The sequence below is a fragment of the Heptranchias perlo genome, chromosome 25, assembly GCF_035084215.1.
Source record: "Heptranchias perlo isolate sHepPer1 chromosome 25, sHepPer1.hap1, whole genome shotgun sequence".
Taxonomy (NCBI): Eukaryota; Metazoa; Chordata; class Chondrichthyes; order Hexanchiformes; family Hexanchidae; genus Heptranchias; species Heptranchias perlo.
In genome coordinates this window covers 45524439-45550057 of record NC_090349.1, presented here as the reverse complement: position 1 = coordinate 45550057, position 25619 = coordinate 45524439, and the positions used below count along the sequence as shown (strand labels likewise).

Genomic DNA, 25619 nt, shown 5'->3' with positions numbered 1-25619 from the left:
CCCCTCCAAGTCACACACCATCCCGACTTGGAAATATATCGCCGTTCCTTCATTGTCGCTGGGTCAAAATCCTGGAACTCCCTTCCTAACAGCACTGTGGGAGAACCTTCACCACACGGACTGCAGCGGTTCAAGAAGGCGGCTCACCACCACCTTCTCGAGGGCAATTAGGGATGGGCAATAAATGCTGGCCTCGCCAGCGACGCCCACATCCAGTGAACGAATAAAAACAAACAATTTGTGCACAGCAAGATCCCACAAACAACAATGAGATAAATGATCAGATAATGTGTTTTAATTATATTGGCTGAGGGGTAAACATTGCCCCAGGAAACTGTGGAGAACTCCCCTGCTCTTCTTCGAAATAGTGCCATGGAATCTTTTACGTCCACCTGAGGGGGCAGACAGGCACCTCCGACAGTGCGACACTCCCTCTGTATCACGCTGGGAGTGTCAGCCTCGATTACGTGCTCGGGTCCCTAGAGTGGGGATCAAACCCACGACCTTCTAACTCCGAGGCAAGAGAGTGATACCCACTGAGCCACAGCTGACACCTGATAGTCGCTCCATCTGAGATCAGCAAAACCTGCACAGACCATGGATCAAACCTGGGGACTTTCTGCTGACTGGCTCAGTACTGTGTCACGTAACGCATTTGACCTCTGACCCATTCATTCACAGCCTTACCCATGAAAGCACAACCTAATACTCAGATACCCCCCCAGCTTCTGGACCACAATCTCTGACCTGCTGGCTGTCTCAGAAATTCAGATTGACTTTTCTCTGGTTTTCTCTCAACAACAATTTGCATTTATATAGCGCCTTTAACATAGCAGAATCGTCCCAAGGCGCTTCACAGGACCATTATCGGACAAAAATTAGATACCGAGCCATGTAAGGAGATATTAGGACAGGTGACCAAAGTTTGGTCAAAGAGGTAGGTTTTAAGGAGCGTCTTAAAGGAGAGGGGGACAGAGGTGGAGAGGTTTAGGGAGGGAATTCCAAAGCTGACGGCACGGCCGCCAATGGTGGGGCAATGAAAATCGGGGATGCGCAAGCAGGAGCGTCATCCCTAGGCTGCTCCTCTGGCCGAGATCTGGGAGCAGCTCACTCGCCCGTCCTGTAACCGAGGACTGAGGACGGGGAGAAATATATTTCAATAAAGACGACTCGCCCTCCCAAAAGAAATAACCTCCAGTCAAAGTGAGTAAACGGTCACTTGCTTGGAAAATGTTTCACTGTGCACTAAATGTCACAGCACCCTAATACACAGGCCATTATACCAAAACAGCCAGCATTTTTTTTAAAAAATTCATTCTTGGGATGTGGGCATCGCTGGCAAGGCCGGCATTTATTGCCCATCCCTAGTTGTCCCTCAAGAAGGTGGTGGTGAGCCGCCTTCTTGAACCGCTGCAGTCCGTGTGGTGAAGGTTCTCCCACAGTGCAGTTAGGTCAGGAGTTCCAGGATTTTGATCCAGTGACGTTAGGAAATAGTATTTTCTTATGGTCTATTTACTTTGATCTTGGAATAGCACATAAAAAACCCCATCTGAATCCTGTATTAAAACAGACCTAAGAGGCACTCGTTGGGTCAGACTGACCCTCCGTCTGCATCTGAATCCAGCTCAAAGACATAGATAGGTGAGTCTCTTTTGACTTTGAAAAAAAGTTCTAAATGCGACAACTTTCAGTGCTCTTTACTCCAGCCCTCCGAGGCACTGCTCCAAGTTAGCGGTCTCATTCTGTGCAGGTTAATTGTTCATTAGGATTTATTTATTTTTTGTTAAAAAGCAATATTGAATAATGGTAGCCTTTGTTATTCATTATATTATCAACGTAAGGGGCCAATTAACTGTCTAGGGATTGTTCCAGCGAACAGAGGCTGAATTGGGCAGTTCAAAACAGCTCTGGGGTTTTAGATTTAGCCTGGTTGCACCTGCATATTTAGTTTGATGCCAAAGTGAATCACAAATATGATTCAAAGGATAGATAGCCATGGAGCAATTATAGAGTACTGTGAACAGTTCTGGTCTCCATATTACAAACAGGGTATCCAGACATTGGAGAAGGTGCACAAAAGATTTACAAAAAGGATGATACCAGAACTGAGAGGTTTATAATTATCAGGAAAGACCGAACAGGCTCAGGCTCTTTTCTCTAGAAAAGGGAAGGCTGAGAGGTGACCTAATAGGGATCTTTAAAATTATGAAAGGGTAGACGTGGAGATGTTGTTTCCGCTTGTGGGGGGAGACCAGAACTAGGGGTCATAAATATAAGATGGTCACTAAGAAGTACAATAGGGAATTCAGGAGAAACTTCTTTACCCAGAGAGTGGTGAGAATGTGGAACTCGCTCCCACAAGGAGTGGTTGAGGCGAATAGCAGAGATGAATTTAAGGGGAAGCTGGATAAACACATGAGGGAGGAAGGAATAGAAGGATATACTGATAGGGTGAGATGAAGTAGGGTAGGAGGAGGCTCGTGTGGAGCATAAACGCCGGCATAGACCCGCTGGGCCGAATAGCCTGTTTCTGTGCTGTAAATTCCATGTAACACTAGCTTTCATAACCTATGTGAGAATCGGACAGTTCGAAGGGGATATGAAAAAAAAGGCAAACCAAGAGGCTGAGGCAGATAGAATTGGGAGGCAAAAAACATGGATGAAGTTGGGAAGTGAAGTAGAGGAAGAGACAGGCAATTATTGGGAAGGTTTGAAGGCGATCAAAGCAACAATTATCTTGCATCTCTGGCTAGCTCTCCTTTTCTGACCATGCTGAGCTGAGCAATGCCTCTCATTCTGCTTGGATGGTTAGAGTTGGGGAACAGCTATAACCAAGAGCAAGCAGCAAGCCACAGGAGGGAAGCATTCCCAGGGACCCTGGACCTCAGTTGCAGGGCTGTCTCTGGGCAAGAGGGAGAATGTGCTCTGGGTCACGATCGATTTTAAACTGGGATTGTTTACTGGGGAGGAGAGGGGGCTCAGGGGAGATTTCTGTGCAGAGGAACAAATTTTCCCACTTGTTGCACTCAGATTAAGGGATAGAATCATAGAATCTTACAGCACAGGAGGCCATTCAGCCCATTGTGCCTGTGCTGGCTCTTTGAAAGAGCTGTCCAATTTAGTCCCACTCCCCAGCTTTCTCCCCATAACCCTGTAAATTAGTCCTCTTCAAATATATGTCCAATTGCCTTTTGAAAGTTCCTATGGAATCTGCTTCCACCGTGCTTTCAGGGAGTGTCTTCCAGATCTTAACCCTCTGGGAAAAAAATTTCCCCTCAAGTTCTTTTGCCAATTATTTTAAATCTGTGACCTCTGGTTACCGACCCACTAACCAGAGTAAACAGTTTCTCCCTATTTGCTCAACAAAAGCCCTCACTACTTTGAATGGTCCTATTAGGTCTCCCCTTAACCTTCTCTGCTCTAAGGAGAACAATCCCAGCTTCTCCAATCTCTCCACATAATTGAAGTCCCTCATCCCTGGTAAACCTCCTCTGTACCTTCTCCAACGCCTTTCACATTCTTCCTAAAGTGTGGTGCCCAGAATTGTACACAATTCTTCAGCTGAGGCCTAACCAGTGATTTGTAAAGGTTTAGCATGACTACCTTGTTTTTGTATTCAATGCCCCCTATTTACAAAGCCAAGTACCGTACGTTTTCTTAACCACCTTATCAACTTGTCCTGCCACCTTCAATGATTTGTGAATATGCAACTCCCAGGTCCCTCTGCTCTTGCACACCCTCAAAATAGGACCATTTAGATTATAAGGCATCTCCATGTTGTTCCTCCCAAAGTGCATCACTTCACACTTACCTGCATTAAATTGCATCTGCCATGTGTCTGCTCATTTCACCAGTCTGTCTCTGTCCTCCTGAAGTCTGCTACTATCCTCCACAAACTTTGAAATTATACTCCCTAAACCCATGTCCAGGTCATTTATATACAAGAAAAGCAATGGTCCGAATACCGACCCGATCAATCCCACTTCGCTCCAGTCAGAAAAACACCCGTTCACCAATCCTCCCTGCCTCCTATCCCTTAGCCAATTACATACCCACGTTACCACTGTCCCTTTAATTCCATGTGCTTCTATTTTCCAAATAAGTCTGTTATGTGGAACTTTATCAAATGCCTTTTGAAAGTCCATATATACATCTATTGCACTCCCTTCATCAACCCTCTGTTACTTAGACCTACTCCCCCCTGCTCTTTCCCCATAGCCCTGCAAATATTTACTTTTCAAGTATATATCCAATTCCTTTTGAAAGTTACTACTGTATCTGCTTCAATTTTTTTTTGAAAACGCAGTGAGTTGTTATGATCTGGAATGCTCTGCCTGAAAGAGCGGTGGAAGCAGATTCAATAATAACTTTCAAAAGGGAATTGGATAAATACTGGAAGGGGAAAAATGTGCAGGGCTATGGGGAAAGAGCAGGAGTGGGTAATTGGATAGCTCTTTCAAAGAGCCGACACAAGTATGATGGGTCGAATGGCCTCCTTCTCCGCTGTAAGATTTTATGAATTTATCTCCACACAATGCAACTGTGCATTAAATTGATACAAGCAAGTTAGGTAAATATCAGGACAAGTGTCTATAGAATTAGCCTCATAGGGGGAACAAATAAGGCAACATACACACTAAGTTTCTTTGGTGCATTAACTCACATTTGTTCTTAAGACCACTGTTATGGCTTTGATATTAGTTTATTCTCAAATTTAACAAAACATAATTTACACTCAAATATTAATGCGATACAAAGTTAATTTACATCCCAAAATATCTACACAGGATCTAATACAGAATTCTCAGGTTTGATTTTTATATCAACCAAGAAAAAGGATGTCATATTTCAGAAAAGAATATTACATAACTCCTGCAAAAATGTATTTTTTTAAAAAAAGCATAACAACTTGAAAAACAGACCATGAACAGTGATAACTTATGTAACATATAAGGCAATGTTGCACAGAGACGGTATCTAACTTTCAGTACGTTGCTACAATAATTAGATATTGAATTTTGCTTTCAGATTATACATTAAGGCACACGGTAAATGATTAGTAAAGCAGTAATGTCATATTTACAGGACTGCTAAAAACAATCCTTAAGTTTCTTTTGAATTTTTCTTTTAAAACAAAAATTGTACATAGTCTAAGCGTCTAAAATCAGTCCGGTTAGCTTTCCTTAACCTACGTATAAAGAATCTAAATATTTAGTGTCTAGTAAATCTTACAATACTATGCTAATAGATAAATACAGGCATTCCGAAAACAGTGACATTTCAGTATCTTATATTCACCTAGCCTAAAGGCAACATGTGTATGTCAGCTGTAACTACACAATATATCTGTCATAATGGCTTTAACCTTCTTCAATCTGCGTAAACATAAGCTGGAGCAGTTTATAAAGTACAATTATTAAATACAAGTTCGCTAAATTGTAGTTTTTTTTTAAAAAAAAGGTGCAACTAAGCTGTCCCGGAGGTAATGCACTTTACTCACGGGGCGCAACTCTCCACAAAACACTCAGCTCCTACCTTGCTTATGAATTATTATTGTGGAACGTGAATGTAGATAGTTGAGAGTCGAGTGTCCTTTGCCACGTTGGGCTTTGACCGATCAGTAAAGTAATCCACTGGAGCAGCTTTTGTGATGGTCCCCGCTTACAATAAATCGAATTATACTTGAGCTGAAGTCATTCAAATAAGGCCTTTCTGACAGTAATTTCCAGTTATTGGCAACGCATTCTCTCCATTCTGGTTTTCCCAACATAATGCTTCTTGTAAAATACGTGTGTCTGTTGGTTGAAGAGCTGTGGTAGCTCAGTCTGACTGCCGGAGTGTTAGCTGTGGTTTGCACAGGGAGGGGGATGGGGACTTGCTATTAAACATTAGTCATCAACATTGATGATACAAACCAACAAACGACATTGTTCTTGCTGTCCTCGTGTGGCAGCCTAAAGATTATCAACACTGGAAATCAACCAAATCTTTATTATGTAAACAGTTTCCAAAGCAACACATTAAATTGTTAACTTAAAAAGAATATTTAACATTTATATGGTATAAAAACAGCAGTCAAGTATTGTACAAACAAGTCAATTAATGGCAGTAAATGCTTTGGTATTAAGCATCCCATAAGCAACTGTCGTTTGTGCAATTTGTTGTTGTTTTGTCAGCCTTAACCAAAAACAAAAGAGTAATGTTACAAGGCACGATTATCCCTATCCAGCAAATCTTCGTCATTTGTCCCAAGGGGCTGGTCGCTACGATGGGACCGTCACTCCTATGATAATTGCAACAATAATCACGAGGATCACAACACAAATCAATATGAAGAACATTTTCTGCAAGAGATAGAAAGAGAAAAAAAATTACACTTTAGACTTTTCATTGCTCCATTAAAACTGCCACGGCAACAATATTTTCATCTGAATTATTAGCATTTGTCAAAAATGTAGGGAAAAAAAAAAAGAGGCTTCATTGTCACTTTTACTGACACCGGCTTTACATTTCCAGATTTTCTTAAAAACTAAATTTAAACTCTCAAACAGCCCATGGTGAGATTTGAACTCGCATTCTCTGGATTATTAGACCAGGCCTTCGGATTACCACTCCAGTAACATAACCACTAGACTACCATAACTATAGCCAATAGTACCGTGGGATCCTTTATGTTCACATCAGCAGGCAGACGGAGCCTCAGTTTAAAGACTCGTCTGAAAGAAGGTACCTCTGACACTGTAGCACTCCCTCAGTACTGCATCAAGGGATAAGCGGGAAAAGGAATGGGAGCGAATAAGGGAAGGGAGGGGGGGGCAAGCAGTTCTCTTGTAGTGTACGGTTAACATTACTGGAAGAAAGCAACCAATGGGATTTCTTGAGTTTTATTATAATATCTGTGCTTGCTTCAGTGCCACAGTCTCACCCTTCCAGCAGTGTAAGAGTTAAAACATCTTGTAAGTTTGCTGTAAATATTTTATACTGAAATGCTGTGTATTCACAGACTGAACACTTGTTCTATTCATAACTTGGTGTTGTAAAATAGTTTACAATTGTTCTATTCAGAGAGCGATTTAGTGAAGCCAAAGGACTAATACGGATCAGATTCTAAATTTCAAACAATTTAACTGGATACACTTGAAGCCAAGTGGGTCCTTCATATAAACGATTGTCAGCATGAGAGTCAAACAGCATCAAAGAAAGCTATTTATCAACTGATGGGTATTCAGACTAACTGTGGTTTGCTCTCTAGCGCTGAACGGGGCTCTCAGTGGTGTCAAATTGCAGCAAAATCAGGAATATCCAGTGTTCTGATGAAAGGTCATCGACCCGAGACGTTAACTCTCTCTCCACAGATGCTGCCTGACCTGCTGAACGTCTCCGGCATTTTCTGTTTATATTTCAGATTTCCAGAATCCGCAGTGCTTTTGCTTTCGATCTACTTTGATAGATCGTCAGTGATGCAGGGCGGAGATCTCTCCGGATGGAACGAGCCCACCACAGCAAATTCAGGTCACTTTCATTCAGCTCTTAAGGCGCATCAGTCAATGTTGCCTTAAACTGTGCAGAGCGAAAAAAAACGCTGCGTTGTATAGTCCAATAAATCTTAATCCCAGAAACAGTGCGCCTTTCCAAAATGTCTCCCCTCACCAAGCTCTCAGGTTACGAGGCTGGGTGAGTGATGTGTTCCCACCCTCTGGCTGTAGGTTTGCCAACTCTGGCGGGACATATTCCTGGAGGGTTCATCACATGACTGCACCCCCCCCCAAACCACCCCGCCTACACTCCAGTCATTGGTCACCCAACGTGTCCATCCTCGTGGGCACCCCCCCCCCCCCCCACTATTTGTCACCTGACACGCCCATCTGCACAGTGCCCCGCCCCCACACCACCACCATTGGTCGCCTGACAGGCCCATCCTCCCGGGGTCCCACCTTTCCATGGCCAATTGGAAAGTGAACAGTCTCTCAGTTACCCAAATGGATGATTTGATGGTCAAACAGCCTTTGTCCCCCCCATCTCCAATATTTTTATAACCAACAACTAGTGTTCAAATATAATGGGGAAAAAAAAACTTTTAAAAAAAAATGTCCCTATGATTTTTCTCCGAGTTTTTGCTTGCAGCAGTGTCCAGATTAATATTTAATCCGTGGAGCCTCCGGGATAATCATGGAGATTTGGCAACACTAATCTGCCAAAGTCCTTCAGTGGGTTGACATGGTGTGCAGATTCTAGACAACTTCATCCACCCTACTTTTTATTGGGGGAAGGGGGGGAAAAAAAAAAAAAGAGGAACATAAATCTAGCTTCCCAGTGCATAAACATGCTGCATGACCGTGATATCCCCTGGAGTCATCTAAACATACGAGAAATTGAATACAATTTATGAGGTCCCTTTTATGTGGTGAGTAATTCGTGGAATCATAGAAAGTTACGGCATAGAAGGAGGCCATTCGGCCCATCATGTCCAGGCTGGCCAAAAAAGAACTATCCAGCTTAATCCCACTTTCCAGCACTTGGTCCGTAGCCCTGTAGGTTACGGTATTTCAGGTGCACATCCAGGTACTTTTTAAATGCGATGAGGGTTTCTGCCTCTACCACCCTCTCAGGCAGTGAGTTCCAGACTCCCACCACCCTCTGGGTGAAAAAATTTCTCCTCAGCTCCCCTCGAATCCTTCTACCAATCACTTTAAATCTATGCCCCCTGGTTACTGACGTCTCTAAGGGAAATAGGTCCTCCCTATCCACTCTATCTAGTCCAGTCATAATTTTATATACCTCAATTAAATCTCCCCTGAGCTTCCTTTGTTCCAAAGAATACAACCCCAGCCTATCCAATCTTTTCTCATAGCTAAAATTCTCCAGTCCTGGCAACATCCTTGTAAATCTCCTCTGTACCCTCTCGAGTACAATCACATCTTTCCTGTAATGTGGTGACCAGAACTGTACACAGTACTCAAGCTGTGGCCTAACCAATGTTTTATACAGTTCTTGCATAACCTCCCTGCTCTTATATTCTATGCCTCAGCTAATAAAGGAAAGTATCCCATATGCCTTTTTAACCACCTTATCTACCTGTCCTGCTACCGTCAGGGATCTGTGGACATGCACTCCAAGGTCCCTCACTTCCTCTACACCTCAGTATCCTCCCATTTATTGTGTACTCCCTTGCCTTGTTTGCCCTCCCCAAATGTATTACCTCACACTTCTCTGGATTGAATTCCATTTGCCACTTTTCTGCCCACCTGACCAGTCCATTGATATTTTCCTGCAGTCTACAACTTTCCTTCTCACTATCAACCATATGGCCAATTTTTGTATCATCTGCAAACTTCCTGATCAAGCCCCCCACATTCAAGTCGAAATCATTAATATACACCACAAAAAGCAAGGGACCTAGTGAGCCATGCGGAACCCCACTGGAAACAGCCTTCCAGTCACAAAAACACCCGTCAACCATTACCCTTTGCTTCCTGCCATTGAGCCAATTTTGGATCCAATTTGCCACTTTCCCTTGGGTCCCATGGGCTTTTACTTTTTTGACCAGTCTGCCATGTGTGACCTTGTCAACAGCCTTGCTAAAATCCATGTACACTACATCAAACACGTTACCCTCATCGACCCTCCTTGTTACCGCCTCAAAAAATTCACTCAAGTTAAGCAGACACTACCTTCCCTTAACAAATCCATGCTGAGTGTCCTTTCTAAATGATGATGATTTATGCCGTCCCTCAGAATTGATTCCAATAATTTGCCCACATTGAGTGTTGCCGACTGGTACACTCCAAGGTCCAGGAGTACGTGCTGTAGGACGTACTGAAGTGAGGTGTGACCTAGGCAAAGGCTCTATGGGGAAAGGCCACCCCACCTTGTATTGTACACCATGTATTATAAGGAATATACTGTGTTTGAATTGTAATATTGAGATCGCATTGTATACGATCTGTAACGTATTGGTTTGAAATTGTGATATTTACATAGAATTGAAAGATGCACAGTTCAATGAAATAAAAAACATTGACTTGGAAGATACAAGGTTCGAGTCTAGTCCATGTTGAGTTAGCTGATCTGAGTCAGTCAGATATGAAGGACACTATAATTAGCCTTAGCATCCCTGGGTTGGGAATTGGAGGGGGGGGGGGGGGGGAGGGGAAGGAAAAGGAATCAGTGTTCCTCATCAGGTGACAGAAGGTCATGGGTTCAAGTCCAACTCCAGAGACTTGAGCACAAAATCCAGGCCGACACTCCCAGTGCAGTACTGAGGGTGTGCTGCACTGTCGGAGGTGCTGTCTTTTGGATGAGACGTTAAACCGAGGCCCCCCCCTCTGCCCTTTCAGGTGGACGTAATAGGATCCCATGGCATTATTTTGAAGAAGAGCGGGGGAGTTCTTCTCGTTGTCTTGGCCAATATTTATCCCTCAACCAACACAACTAAAAAAAACCCCAGGTGATCTGGTCATGATCACATAGCTGTCTGTGGACCTTGTGGTGCGCAAATTGGCTGCCGCGTTTCCTACATTAAAAACAGTGACTACATTTTTTTTTAAAAAAGGTACTTAATTGGCTGTAAAACGCCTTGGGATATCCCGAGGTTGTGAAAGGCAGGATACAAATGCAAGTCTTTCTTTCTTTTCCCTACTCTGCCTGCTTTCCAGCAACTCCTGCTGGGACTGTGGGGACAGATTGGATTCAGCTGTGCTGCATGCTGGAGTGCTCACCATCCAGGCTCATGCAAGATACTCGAGAGTGACCAGCAACCTGTAGCACCACAACCCCAGCAAACGTTATGGGGAAAATTAAAAATAAAAATGATGATTTCTGCCTGTTTTTGCAATATTTTGCACAGGTCGCAATTGGGTCGAAGGGGTTCTCCTGTTTGACTTTCATCCCTTCAGGAATTCTACAATTGGCTCCCTGCGTTATCTGTAGCTCATCCTTCACACGTTTACAATTGGTTGAGTGGTGGCTAGGCAGAGAAGGTTAAGGAGAGATTTAATAAAAGGTGCTAATAGGGGTTTTGATAGAACAGATAGGGAGAAACTGTTTCCAGTGGCAGGAGGGTCGGTAACCAGAGGACACAGATTTAAAATAATTGGCAAAAGAACCAGGAGGGAGATGAGGGTTTTTTTTTTTAAAAAAACGCAGCGAGTTGTTCTGATCTGGAATGCGCTGCCTGAAAGGGCAGTGGAAGCAGATTCAATAATAACTTTCAAAAGGGAATTGGATAAATACTGGAAGGGGAAAAATTTGCAGGGCTACGGGGAAAAAGCAGGGGAGTGGGACTAATTGGATAGCTCTTCCAAAGAGTCGGCACAGGCACAATGAACCGAATGGCCTCCTTCTGTGCTGTAAGATTCTATGATTATAATTCGTGAGATCAGCTGAAACACGTGGGTAACTTGTGAAGTTTAGTTCCTTCTTGCTACGTGGGCAGATTCAGAAGCAGAGTCATCCAACACTCACTTGTGCGAGGTGCTGAACCAAACATAAAGCCAATTAACAACCATCTCTACTCACACCTGCAGCCACTAGAAAATCCAGGTGATTAAAAAAGCACAACTGCAGCTGTTAAATAGTTGAAAACACAAAACTCTTCTCTAAAAACTTAAGATAGGACAAGTGGAACAAAATGTGACAAGAATCTCAAAACATCGCTTAACAGAAATTTAAAAAGCCACACGGAAGAGCAAGAATCTGTAAGTAATTAAAAGGGAACTCACCCTTCGTGCTTTGCTCTGGTATCGAACAGCTTTTTTTGTCTCTTCTTTAGCCCGCTCTACATATTCAGTGGCATTCACCACATTTGTCTCTATGTTATTAATCATTTCACCCTGTTTTAAATAAACAAAAAGGAAACAGAGTCAGTTTAAGAAATGTTGTAAAATATATCCTGTGCAGTGTCTCGTTGCCGCTATTTCTTTTCTCCTATCGTTCAAACCATTGGTCTGCCGTGGGCGGGCAGCGGCAGATACCTGGCTCAGGCCCTCTCCGTGGCACAGCTACTTGAATAGAATCACAGAATGTTCCAGCTCAAACACTCGGACCATCAAGTCTGCACCAGCCTTTTCTCCACGAGTAGCCAAGTCTAATCGCACTCTCCCGTTCTCTCCCCTTTATTGTCTTAAATTTGTGCCTTCTCATTATTGTCTCACCAATCAGTGCAGACAATCCATCACTATTTACCTCAACATAACCCTTCCTGATCTCGAAGACCCTCCATCAGCTCTCTCCCTTGGCCTTCTGAGCTCTAGTGCAAAGCCGCGCTAACCTCTCACCCCTCCCATCTTAACTGTATCCTCCAATCCTGGTAACATCCTAATGAATCTACGCTGCCCCTTTTCCACTGCTTTTATAATCCTTCCTTAAAAAGTACCTGAAGAAGCAGACATGGCCCCTAGTCGTGCTTTCCCTGGGAAGTTCCTCATCGTCGCTCAATCGTTCTCTACGAGCATCCCCGAGATCAGGGCCTTGAGATATCACAAGACCAGACCCTGCATCTTATTTCAATTGACTCCCAGCGTCCACCCCCTTTAATGGGGGGGGGGGGGGGGGGGAAAAGAGAGAGGAGAGAGAAAGAGGAAAAAAAAAGTTCCAGATTTCCACTACCTTTGTGAAAAATTGCTTCCTAACATCACCCCTAGCTCTAATTTTAAGAATTGTGTCCCCTTGTTCTGGATTCCCCCACCATTGGAAATAGTTTCTCTGTGCCTACCCTATCAAAACCCTTAATTGTTTTAAACACCTCGATCAGATCAACTGACCTCAGCACAGACTGGGGATCCTTTATTTAAACGATGGAATAGAAAGCTGAAATCACATCTTCAGTTGATAGCTTAACACTAATTATGCCTAGCTGCGGGGAATGATGTTTAAACAAGTGTCTTGTTTAAGCCAGAACCTCTGGAACAATGAGCTTGTCAATGCATTAAATGCAGTACATGACGATACATGGCAGGGAGTGAAGACGGGGATGAACAACAAAATGACAGTGAAGCTGAATTAACAGGCACAGGAAAAAAAATATTGATTAGTGTAGTTTGCAAAGTTACATATTTTAGACTTAATAAAGTCAGAGCAGAATACAAATAGTGTACCTTTTCTGACCTGTGGAGAATTGTACTGAAAACAGAATAATCCTAAATCAGTGTACAATGATTTTGTTCAAAAATATCATTGCTGCATTTTCAGTCCCCATGTAGGTTTGAAAATAATCACAATTTTTGATCCTGTGCTGGATGGAAGTTCATGTCTGCAAACTGACGAGAGGTTCCATGTTTGCCTCCAAATCAGTGCCAACATACTACACAAATATCGCAGTATTTCGACAGCGCAGCAATAAACATCCCAGAGATTCAATATGCTCATCAATGAAATGGATGGATTCATGTGTATTTTTTGGTTACCTGTTTTACTGTCCATCAGCGGCAAATAGCAAAGCAAAAAAAAAGAGAAATCTCATTTATATATTACACCTCAGAAAAAAATTCAGGAAGCTTAGATTGACACAACTCCACTCAGTCACAGACGTCTGTGCAATGTCCTCTAGAAATTCTTTTGATAGAAGACAGTTGGAAAATTGGTTCTGATGTAGGAAGCATTTTAAACAACATAACCAATCAGGTCGAGGGTACGAGCTGCACACAAAACTTAAATCTGCATGATAAACTGTGTTGACATTTAAGAAAAAAATAACCTTCAACTAGTCGGTCTCCTGTAATATTACACACATGGAGTGGGGACCAAGTGTGGTTTTCAGGTGAAGTAGGGTCAGAGGGCAAGGGATCATTGGACCAGGGCATACAGGTGGGATTCAGTCTCTATTTTAAAGATTCATATTCTGCCTTTACTTTTGTAGATTTCCATTATAAATTCCCGTGTCCACATTCATAATGGGAACTGCCTATGTAAACTGGTCATGGTGTATTTACACCCTCCCTCCACATGGTGTTAAAAGTTGACAAGCAGTGAACACAGATTCAAGATTTTTTAAATACATTAGATAACTTCTTTCAATTAGATAAAAAATGAAAGTTAGTTTGGGTGGATTCCTGGGTTAAAGCAGAGCTGAAAACAAAACATGAGGTTACAAGATGGCAGCTTGGACCCAGCAGATACTGTTTTAAAGGAAAACACTGCTGCTTTAAAAAAGGGGGGGGGGGGGGGACAAAAAAAAGGATTGAATTCAAAGGGGAAAGAATTGGAGCTGTATAAAAAAAAAGTCCAGTTTTGGTCTTCTAACCTTTTATATGAGCATCATTTTGGTATCTGTGCTTTTAAGTAAAATCTCTATTCCCCAAACAGGTCAGAAGCAGACTTGCACGGTGCAGCATCACGATAGATGCAGCAATACCACTCACTAGCAGGAGGAGTCATTAGGCACACTGCGAGAGGCTAGTTTTCATTGCTTCGCTGAACACCACCGTTCAGTCCGCAAGTGTGGCCCTGAGCTTCCCATCGTTTGCCATTTTAATTCTCCATCCCATTCCCACTCTGACCTCGGTCTCCTACACTGTTCCAATGAAGCTCAAGGAACAAAACCTCATCTTTCGATTAGGCACTTTACAACCTTCTGGTTTTAACATCGAGTTCAACAACTTTAGATCATAACCACCACTCCCATTTTCTCTTGGACACTCTGTAACCATTTACATCTCCTCTGGACCCATCTTTTGTTTCTATACTTGTCCCATTACCATCTCCCCCGCTACTTTTTGCCATGTACCATCATCCCTTTTGTCATTTAATCACTCCTGCCCTCCACCCTATTACAGACCTTCCCTTTTGTTCTTTTCCTGCCCTTACTTAAAAGCTGTTCATCTCTAACATAGGGACAGGAGGAGGCCAGTCAGCCCCTCGAGCTTGTTCCGCCATTCAATTAGATCATGGCCCATCTGTAGCTTAACTCCATTTACCCGCCTTGGTTCCATAGCCCTTAATACCCTGGCCCAAAAATCTATCAATCTCCGTTTTGAAATTTTCAATTGACCCCCAGCCTCAGCTTTTTTTTTTTGGGGGGGGGGGGGGGGGGGGAGGGAGGGAGGAAGAGAGTTCCAGATTTCCACTCCCCTCGGTGTGAAGAAATGCTTCCTGACATCACCCCTGAACAGCCAAGCTCTAATTTTAAGGTTCTGCCCCCTTGATCTGGATTCCCCCACCAGAGGAAATAGTTTCCCTCCATCTACCCTATCAAATCCTTTAACTATCTTAAAAACCTCAATTAGATCACCCGTTAACCTTCTATACTCAAGGGAATACAAGCCTAGTATACAACTATTTTCAACTCCCACCCACCCCCAACCCACCTGTTCTTGGGGTTTAAAATCATCCCCATTAACTCTTTCTCTCTCCACAGATGTTACCTGACCCGATGGTATTTTCCAGCATGTTCTGTTTTTATTGCTAGTATTCATTTGTTAACCTTTGCACTGTACTGGACGAGCTCCCAATACACTATGGCTCAGCTTTCTTTAGGACTCCGATTAATATGGTGTACTCCTTATACAGCCTTTCAATGAAGACACCGAGCTTTGTGACTAGTGTGGACGGCGAGTGGTGTTTGTTGCTACATTTAGCGTCTCCAGTGAATCAGTGTCAGAATTATTGTTTAAATCAATGCCCGACCAGACCGGTGATGCAAGCACTAATATATCTTTCACTCTCCAATGTCCACGCAACCACCATTTCATGCGTGTCACTCCACAGCTTACTCAAACAACCAAACAGGTTGAACGAAAAAAAATCAATACAGATTTTAAAAAAACATGTTAATATACAGCTAAACACAGAAAACCCCGTGTTGTGGAAACAAAGTGAACGGCAGGAAACAGCGGGCTGACCAGGAGTTAATTGCTCGCACTGTACTCAATTCATTTCTACACCAACCCACATCGCTCGTCGGCTGTGCAATTACTCACTTTAATAACTATGGAAATAATTTTGGAGTTTAACATTCAATTTTAAAACAGACACCAGTCATCAAGAATCCACTAGATGATTCACCTGCTGTTCGACTAATGTAGCCATGTCTACGAACATGTCATGCAACTCTCGTATACTCGCTTCCAGTTTGATGATGTCTTTGTGCCGTGACTCAATCTCATTAAGAGCTTGTCTAGTGATCTGAGTATCTGATATGATCTGTAAAGAAATAGATGAAGAAGCTGATTGCTGCAATCTTTGGGGATTCTAACGATACTTCCTTCTGATACTCAAAGGTTAAAAAGGTCAACTGGCTGTTCCAGCAAACCATTCTAAAGGGCAGGAAGGAGCTATGCACTACTCTGCTTCTTCCACCCCTCACACAGGTCCCTCGACAAGTCAACCACTGCTTGGTCGCAGGACGAGGATAAGGGAAGAATTCGCATTTATATACCGTGTTATGTCCCAGAGCGCCTTACAGCCAATAAATTACTTGGTGTTGGTTGAGGGATGAATGTTCCTCAAACCAGAAGAACTCCCTGCTCTTCCAATAATGGCCGTGGGATCTTTTACATCCACCCGAGGGGCATCAATTTAACGCCTCGTTCAAAATAACGCACCTCTGACAGTGTAGCACTCCCTCAATGCTGTACGGAACTAGCCTGGGTTATGTGCTCAAGTCTCTGGAGTGGGGCTTGAACCCACAACCTTCTGACTGAAAGGCAAGAGTGCTACCCACTGAGCCATACCCGGAGCCCCAGTGGTTAGTCTTTCCCTTTGCCAAGTTATATATCCTTTAAAACCAACATCACTAAAACAGATGATCTGGTCATTATCACACTGCTGTTTGTGGGACTTTGTAATGTAAGAAACACGGCAGCCAATTCGCAACAGTGACTTCACTTTGAAAAGTAATTCATTGGCTGTAAAGCGCTTTGGGTCATCCTGAGGTCATGAAAGGTGCTATATAAACGCAAGTCTTTCTTTTTATAGTCGCTTTCAAAATCAGTGCATTATAAGTTACATACCTACCTAAAGTCAATACAAAAGTAATCTTAGGATATGTTTTGTAAACAATTAAAGCCAATCAGTGGGTAAGAGGCTGCCAAGTGATCTACTCCCAAACTATAACATACCTGAACATGAACACAGAGGCAGCCAGTGAGCAACTGCCCCCTCTCTGTGTAAGTGTCTGGCCTTCACTCAGTATGGCCCAGATCAAGAAGCCAGTAGGTTCAGGAACAGGGAAAGACAGACTTGCATTTCTATAGCACCTTTCACGACCTCAGAACATCCCAAAGTGCTTCACGGCCAATGAAGTACTTTTGAAGTGTAATCACTGTTGTAATGTAGGAAACACAGCAGCCAAATTTGCACACAGCAAGATCCCACAAACAGCAATGCAATCACGACCAGATAATCTGTTTTTTAGTGATGTTGGTTGAGAGATAAATATTGGCCAGGACACCGGGGAGAACTCCCCTGCTCTTCTTCGAAACAGTGCTGTGGGGTCTTTTATGTCCACCTGAGGGGGCATTTGGGGCCTCATCTGAAAGACGACACCCTTCGCAGTGCAGCACTCCCTCAGTACTGCACTGGGAGTGTCAGCCTAGATTTTGTGCTCAGGTCCCTGGAGTGGAACCCATGACCTTCTGACTCCGAGGAGAGAGTGCTACCCACTGAGCCACGGCGCAAGGGGGAGAAGGAGAGGAAGGGGGAGAAGTCACTGCTATAAGCCCACATCCTATCGATCATGGCAGTGTGTTGGAGCACCACGTTTGTTCATATTTTAAATCGTGCTCTGTAAAATGTTGAATAGAAACTAAAATCAGGCAAATTCCACGTTTGCTTACATCAGATGTGAAGATAGACGGGTTTCCACTTTCCAACATCTCTTCCAGCTCGTCACTAGTGGTCGTCCTTCCAGCTGTCAAAGAAAAGTGGACACGAGTAATTCAATGATCCCTGATCCTCTAGAATTCAGTTTCCATACTGAATCCCCAGATTACAAAGCCACATAAAATGGACTTTATAAAGCAACATATTAGAAAGGAATACCAGAAATCTAATTCAGAAACCCCTCCCTTCTTTTTTGGGATCTTGATCATCCATCAAAACAACAATGAACCACCTCTAAATCAGCACAGCAAGACTGACGCACGTTCAATATGGAAGTCCAAAATGTGTAAAACTGAGTCTGTTAGCTACATCAGTTAACATGAGACACTGAACAGTATAGGAGAGGACAAGAGAGTGTCTGAAGGGAAAGTTATATTTGTACCATTTTTAAAGTCCATTCTGACACAGCTTTTTTTTTATTCGTTCACGGGATGTGGGCGTCGCTGGCAAGGCTGGCATTTATTGCCCATCCCTAATTGCCCTCGAGAAGGTGGTGGTGAGCCGCCTTCTTGAACCGCTGCAGTCCGTGTGGTGACGGTTCTCCCACAGTGCTGTTAGGAAGGGAGTTCCAGGATTTTGACCCAGCGACAATGAAGGAACGGCGATATATTTCCAAGTCGGGATGGTGTGTGACTTGGAGGGGAACGTGCAGGTGGTGTTGTTCCCATGCGCCTGCTGCCCTTGTCCTTCTAGGTGGTAGAGGTCGCGGGTTTGGGAGGTGCTGTCGAAGAAGCCTTGGCGAGTTGCTGCAGTGCATCCTGTGGATGGTACACACTGCAGCCACAGTGCGCCGGTGGTGAAGGGAGTGAATTTTTAGGGTGGTGGATGGGATGCCAATCAAGCGGGCTGCTTTATCTTGGATGGTGTCGAGCTTCTTGAGTGTTGTTGGAGCTGCACTCATCCAGGCAAGTGGAGAGTATTCCATCACACTCCTGACTTGTGCCTTGTAGATGGTGGAAAGGCTTTGGGGAGTCAGGAGGTGAGTCACTCGCCACAGAATACCCAGCCTCTGACCTGCTCTCGTAGCCACAGTATTTATATGGCTGGTCCAGTTAAGTTTCTGGTCAATGGTGACCCCCAGGATGTTGATGGTGGGGGATTCGGCGATGGTAATGCCGTTGAATGTCAAGGGGAGGTGGTTAGACTCTCTCTTGTTGGAGATGGTCATTGCCTGGCACTTATCTGGCGCGAATGTTACTTGCCACTTATCAGCCCAAGCCTGGATGTTGTCCAGGTCTTGCTGCATGCAGGCTCGGACTGCTTCATTATCTGAGGGGTTGCGAATGGAACTGATCACTGTAATCATCAGCAAACATCCCCATTTCTGACCTTATGATGGAGGGAAGGTCATTGATGAAGCAGCTGAAGATGGTTGGGCCTAGGACACTTCCCCTGCCCTTTGGAGATAAAAATTAGTTACAGATCTCAGTTGAATGCCATATAACAATCTCTTGCCAATGAAACCCAAAGACTTCACTCCTTTAGTTTTAGATTTGCAAAGCTGAGAATTCACAGGGGTTGGGTTGAGGGGGGGGGGGGGGGGAAGGAAGAAGAATTTTCATCTTCACCACTTGGGGCTAAACGACCTCCCCCTGTTCCTATTCCATCTGTACACAATTAAATAACGTCTGGGCCATACTGCAGTCTAGGGAGGTGGTGTGGATTCACTTTTATACAGTAAAAACAATAGCTGGACAGGGTTTTTCTATAGGGATTGGTGCATCGAATCATAGAAAGGTTTCAGCACGGAAGGAGGCCATTCAGCCCATCGAGTCCGCGCCGGCTCTATGCAACAGCAATCCAGCTGGTCCCACTCCCCTGCCCTATCCCCGTAGCCCTGCAAATATTTTCCTTTCAAGTACTTATCCAGTTCCCTTTTGAAGGCCATGATTGAATCTGCCTCCACCAGCCCCTCGGGCAGTGCATTCCAGATCCTAACCACTCGCTGTGTAAAAACGTTTTTCCTCATGTCACCTTTGGTTCTTTTGCCAATCACCTTAAACCTGTGTCCTCTGGTCCTTGACCCTTCCGCCAATGGGAACAGTTTCTCTCTATCTACTCTGTCTAGACCCTTCAGGATTTTGAAGCTAAATACTGGAAGCCAAATCACACAAGACCAAGTTAAAAGTGAGTACACACAAGTCAAGTACATTGATCAGCATTCAAAACTAACAAAGATTCCTTAGATTTATTGATTTAACGGACCCAACAGGTCAATGCCCAATAAATCTGTTCTGATGCATCTACAAGCTCACTGCACCGTGTTGAGAGACTCTGGAAGCTTTTTGTATGAACATTTTAGAAAATGTTTCTTGACGCCAGGAAATTTTCCGTTACTATGAAACACTGACCAACTAATATCTGATCAATTAAAATACCAGAGAGAGGCGAGAAAAAATAAACAGCATCTGCACACAAGGAATTTTTTTCCTCCTTAAAAACGAAAATCAGGCTGATACAGATCAGCCATGATCTAACTGAATGGCGGAATAAGCTTGAAGAGCTGAATGGCCTACGTTTCTAAATCCAATATACTTAATCCAAAACAATTCTATTTTGTTGTGATATATTTTAATAGCCCAAGAGACAGGAAGGAAATGTGAGATGAAGTAAATGACAGTTGGATAGGCCAAGTGAGTTTAGAGACAGCCGGACATCCCATCCCACGAGATGAGGTGACTGACGCCATACAAGGAGTTTGAAGTTACTTCAATAAACGTCGGTTGTCGATGCGATCGCTTAATTGTTTCATTCTCTCGAATGCAGTTTGGGACAACAATTTGGCAAAGAATTTCAGAATTACATGTTAAATACCACTGTCCACAACAACCGCATGTCAGAAGAGTAGGAATGTGTGAAAGCTACTCGTCCTGTTAGAGATAGTGAGCTATTCAATGGTGCCTTTCCATGATGTAATCTAGGTGTGTCCATTAGAAAACACGAACCATGTACAGTCCAGTAAATGTAGAAGGAATATTATGTTTGTAAATATGTTAAGCGTAGAAACCATGTGAATAATCCATGGCCTCGTCCCTCCCTATCTCTGTAACCTCACCCCAGTCCTACAACCCTCCGAGATCTCTGCGCTCCTCCAATTCTGGCCTCTTGCGCATCCCCGATTTTCATCGCTTCACCATTGGCGGCCGTGCCTTCAGCCGTCTAGGCCCCAAGCTCTGGAATTCCTTCCCTAAACCTCTCCGCCTCTCTATCTCTCTCTTCCTTTAAATCCTTTAAAACCTACCTCTTTGACCAAGCTTTTGGTCACCTATCCTAATATCTCTATGTGGCTTGGTGTCATATTTTGTCTGATAATCGCTCCTGTGAAGCCCTTTGGGTCATTTTTACTACGTTAAAGGCGCTGTATAAATGCAAATTATTGTTGAATACACCTAAATGATTCTTATTTAGAGTACGAGGTAAGGAGTAATCAGAAAAGCAAATTATTCTTCTTCGTATGCAATCTCATTCTTTCAATTAGGCCAGTAGCTTCAAAACTCTTCTGTGTGAGGGACTCTCTAAATATTAACACACTCCCAGGGAACCACTAGTCCCAACTTCCAAAAAGACAGCAATAGCCACATAAAGAAAACCAGTGCTCCAATTACAGAAAACAGCAACAGAAATAATGTGCTGTAAATCAAATAAAGGGAAACAAATCTTTGGAATGGGAGACGTTGGCTCAGTGTGTACTACGCCTGGCCACAGATAGGCAGGAGTCTGATGATTTGATGAGCTAGCCTGTAATTTCTATTACAAATGGGCACGGATCCTCTCCACTAGTGGCAATGCAAGATGCAACGCACCAATGAGATCATTTACCAAACATGTTACTGCCGCACAACACACAATTTGAGGGAATTTTTGGGTCGTCTTGAATCCTTGACGACAGCCGTTCCATTTAAACTCTGTGGTACTCAGCACTGTAACGTCCTCAAGTAGGGATTTACCATTGGTAGATTATTGCAGGACCAGGCTTCACGTTAGCTCAAACGGGCTTGCTCATCTTAGGAGCTGAAACAAGCCATATCTGCTCATCGCATCAAGAATTTCACACACATTTTCATCCCAGAGCTCAAAAAAGGGAAGTAATGGACAAAATTGGGACTTCTAAAGTTAAATCCTTGGCTCTGGCAGAGAATCTAACAAAAAAAGCATTCGATTCTCTTCCTAAAAAAAGGAAAAACAAAAAGTGAGGAAGAATATTTCATTTCAGTGAGAGGAGAGGGCTAATCCCATTGCTTTTCAAAGGCCATAATTCCTTGAATTACTGATGACTATTAGTGAATATTACATTTAAAACTGCAGGAAGGTGCTGCCCGTATTTGTGGCACTTTTCCTGTTACATGATTTGCACACATTGTAATCATGCAATGTAATGGAAAGCATGGAAGAATGGAAGAATGTGATGACAAGTAACTTTTGTGGGGACTAGTATTACATTTTAAAAGTCATAGAATGTTACTAGCCTTTTTCCTTGGGCATTTATCAAACAATCCTCACAGCCAAATTTGACAGCTTCTCCAAATTAATAAGCACTTTATGAAACATGGGCAACATGGGAACAGGAAGGAGGTCATTCAGCCCCTCGAGCCTGTTCCGCCATTTAATTAGATCATGGCTGATCTGTACCTCAACTCCATTTACCCGCATTGGCTCCATAATCTCCTGATCCCCTTACCCAACAAAAATCTATCGATCTGAGTCTTGAAAATCTCAACTGACCCCCAGCATTCACATCATAGAGTCATAGAGTCATACAGCACGGATAGAGGCCCTTCGGCCCATCGTGTCCACGCCGGCCATCAGCCCTGTCTACTCTAATCCCATATTCCAGCATTTGGTCCATAGCCTTGTATGCTATGGCATTTCAAGTGCTCATCCAAATGCTTCTTGAATGTTGTGAGGGTTCCTGCCTCCACAACCCTTTCAGGCAGTGAGTTCCAGACTCCAACCACCCTCTGGGTGAAAAAGTTCTTTCTCAAATCCCCTCTAAACCTCCCGCCTTTTACCTTGAATCTATGTCCCCTTGTTATAGAACCCTCAACGAAGGGAAAAAGCTCCTTAGTATCCATCCTATCTGTGCCCCTCATAATTTTGTACACCTCAATCATGTCCCCCCTCAGCCTCCTCTGCTCCAAGGAAAACAAACCCAATCTTCCCAGTCTCTCTTCATAGCTGAAGCGCTCCAGCCCTGGTAACATCCTGGTGAATCTCCTCTGCACCCTCTCCAAAGCGATCACATCCTTCCTGTAGTGTGGCGACCAGAACTGCACACAGTACTCCAGCTGTGGCCTAACCAGTGTTTTATACAGCTCCATCATAACCTCCTTGCTCTTATATTCTATGCCTCGGCTAATAAAGGCAAGTATCCCATATGCCTTCTTTACCACCTTATCTACCTGTTCCGCCGCCTTCAGGGATCTGTGAACTTGCACACCAAGATCCCTCTGACCCTCTGTCTTGCCTAGGGTCCTCCCATTCATTGTGTATTCCCTTGCCTTGTTAGTCCCTCCAAAGTGCATCACCTCGCACTTTTCTGGGTTAAATTCCATTTGCCACTGTTCCGCCCATCTGACCAACCCATCTATATCGTCCTGCAGACTGAGGCTATCCTCCTCGCTATTTACCACCCTACCAATCTTTGTATCATCAGCGAACTTACTGATCATACCTTTTACATTCATATCCAAGTCATTAATGTAGACCACAAACAGCAAGGGACCCAGCACCGATCCCTGTGGTACCCCACTGGCCACAGGCTTCCAGTCACAAAAACATCCTTTTGAGGGAAGAGTTCAAGATTTCTACTATCCTTCTTGTATGAAAAATTGCTTCTTAATTTCACTACTACGGCCTAACTTTAACTTTAAGCTCTGGGTTCCTCCACCAGTGGAAATAGTTTATCTTTATCTAACCCAGTCGCAGCTGTCCCAAGGCACTATTCCAAGAGGGGCAGGGGAGTTCTCCCGGGTGTCCTGGCCAATATTTATCCCTCAACCAACATCACTTAAAAAAAAATTACCTGGTGATTATCTCATTGTTGTTTGTGGGAGCTTGCTGTGTGCAAATTGGTTGCCGCGTTTCCTACATTACAACAGTGACTACACTTCAAAACTACTTAATTGGTTGTAAAGCGATTTGGGATGTCCTACGGTCGTGAAAGGCGCTACATGAATGTAAGTCTTTCTTTTTACTCTATCGAATTTTATTAGCATTTTAAACACCTTGATCAGATCACCCCTCAATCTTCTAAACTCAAGGGAATACAAACCTAGTCTATGCAATCTGTCCTCATAATTTAACCCTTTCAGCTCTGGTATCATTCTGGTGAATCTGCGCTGTACCCCCACCAAGGCCAATATGTCCTCTCCAAGGTGGTGCCCAAAACTGAACGCAGTATCCAAATGGGGTCTGACCAAGGCTTTGCACAGCTGGAGCATAACACAGGAACAAGAGTAGGCCATTCAGCCCCTCGTGCCTGCTCCGCCATTTGATAAGATCATAGCTGATCTGTGTTCTAACTCCATATACCCGCCTTTGGCCCATATCCCTTAATACCTTCGGTTGCCAAAAAGCTATCTATCTCAGATTTAAATTTAGCAATTGAGCTGGTATCAATTGTTGTTTGCGGAAGAGAGTTCCAAACTTCTACCACCCTTTGTGTGTAGAAATGTTTTCTAATCTCACTCCTGAAAGGTCTGGCTCTAATTTTTAGACAGTGCCCCCTACTCCTAAAATCCCCAACCAGCGGAAATAGTTTCTCTCTATCCACCATAGGAGCATATAACTTCCTCACTTTTGAATTCCAACATCACACAAAAGCTTCATCAAACAGGAGGCACGGGTTTTACTCATGCTCAATTCCATTATTTTAATGTTAAATCTAGCGGTCATATCTACGAGCAGGATTCAGAACACCAAGGTCTTACGACGGTCTTTAGTTTTCACTGTCGATGAAAAAGACGAAAAGTAGAATTCTGATTAAGATTCACTCACTGATCTCAAGCTGACGCTGAATTCGTCCTTTGCTGCGTTCCCTAAATAAGATCTGAATCTCATTGTATTCAGTCATCACATTTGCAAACTTTCGGGACAGAGTCGAATGCTGAAATTTAAAGAGGAGGAAAGTGCTTTAACAGAAGCAAAGAAATTGAACCTCAGGCCAATTCTTATTAACAGCTTTTTAATGTAAATGCAGACATTGAATAGACATCTGAAACCAATAAAGCAGGTGGTCTAGTTCAGAACACCAAGATCTGCCAGTATGAAAAATTTGAGATATATCTAACATTGATTTGAATTTTATACAAGGCCCCTGAAGCTCCACAGTATGAACCTGTGCAGCCGCAAAGATCACACCTTGGGCACTCCTGGCTCCTGTTGACAGTTACTACACAGGTATAATTTAGAAAATGTTTTAAAAACCTGCAGGTGTGCGTGCGTGCGTGGTTTAAAAAGACACCATTGGGGGAGAAATGTTTTAAACATTCCAGGTGGCTTTGACATGTCACGTGTGCAGCTTCCGGTGATAACTCTACAGCAGTTACATTTTTACACCCAGAAAAGTTTTCTTTCCTGAAGTCCCCCTATCTGGGTTGACAACTCTTTCACCACTATGGACCTTGCCCAACTTAGTTTTCCTCATCTTTAATTTCACCAATGGAAACAACTCTCTTCCCCCTCCCCACCATTCTAACTGATTTCCTCCTTTCCAATCCTAATACAGAGGCAGTGAGGCCACCAGCATCCCAGCTCAAGAACAGCTAACTCAGCACAGATGGAATCAAACAGAGGATACAAAC

The 25619-nt window shown here is 43.5% G+C and overlaps 1 protein-coding gene across 1 annotated transcript in view; it reads right to left on the bottom strand.

Annotated features, from left to right (window-relative positions):
• Positions 1-5971: 5971 nt before the first annotated feature.
• Positions 5972-25619, bottom strand: part of LOC137342287 (syntaxin-2-like) — a 46796-nt gene continuing 27148 nt past the window's right edge. Inside the window, exons 6-10 of the mRNA XM_068006198.1 lie at positions 24814-24922; positions 17772-17845; positions 16000-16137; positions 11721-11831; positions 5972-6344 (exon numbers count right to left, since the gene is read on the bottom strand). Coding sequence (XP_067862299.1) covers positions 6264-6344; positions 11721-11831; positions 16000-16137; positions 17772-17845; positions 24814-24922 — 513 coding nt within the window. The 3' untranslated portion in view covers positions 5972-6263. The remainder of the gene's footprint in view (positions 6345-11720; positions 11832-15999; positions 16138-17771; positions 17846-24813; positions 24923-25619) is intronic.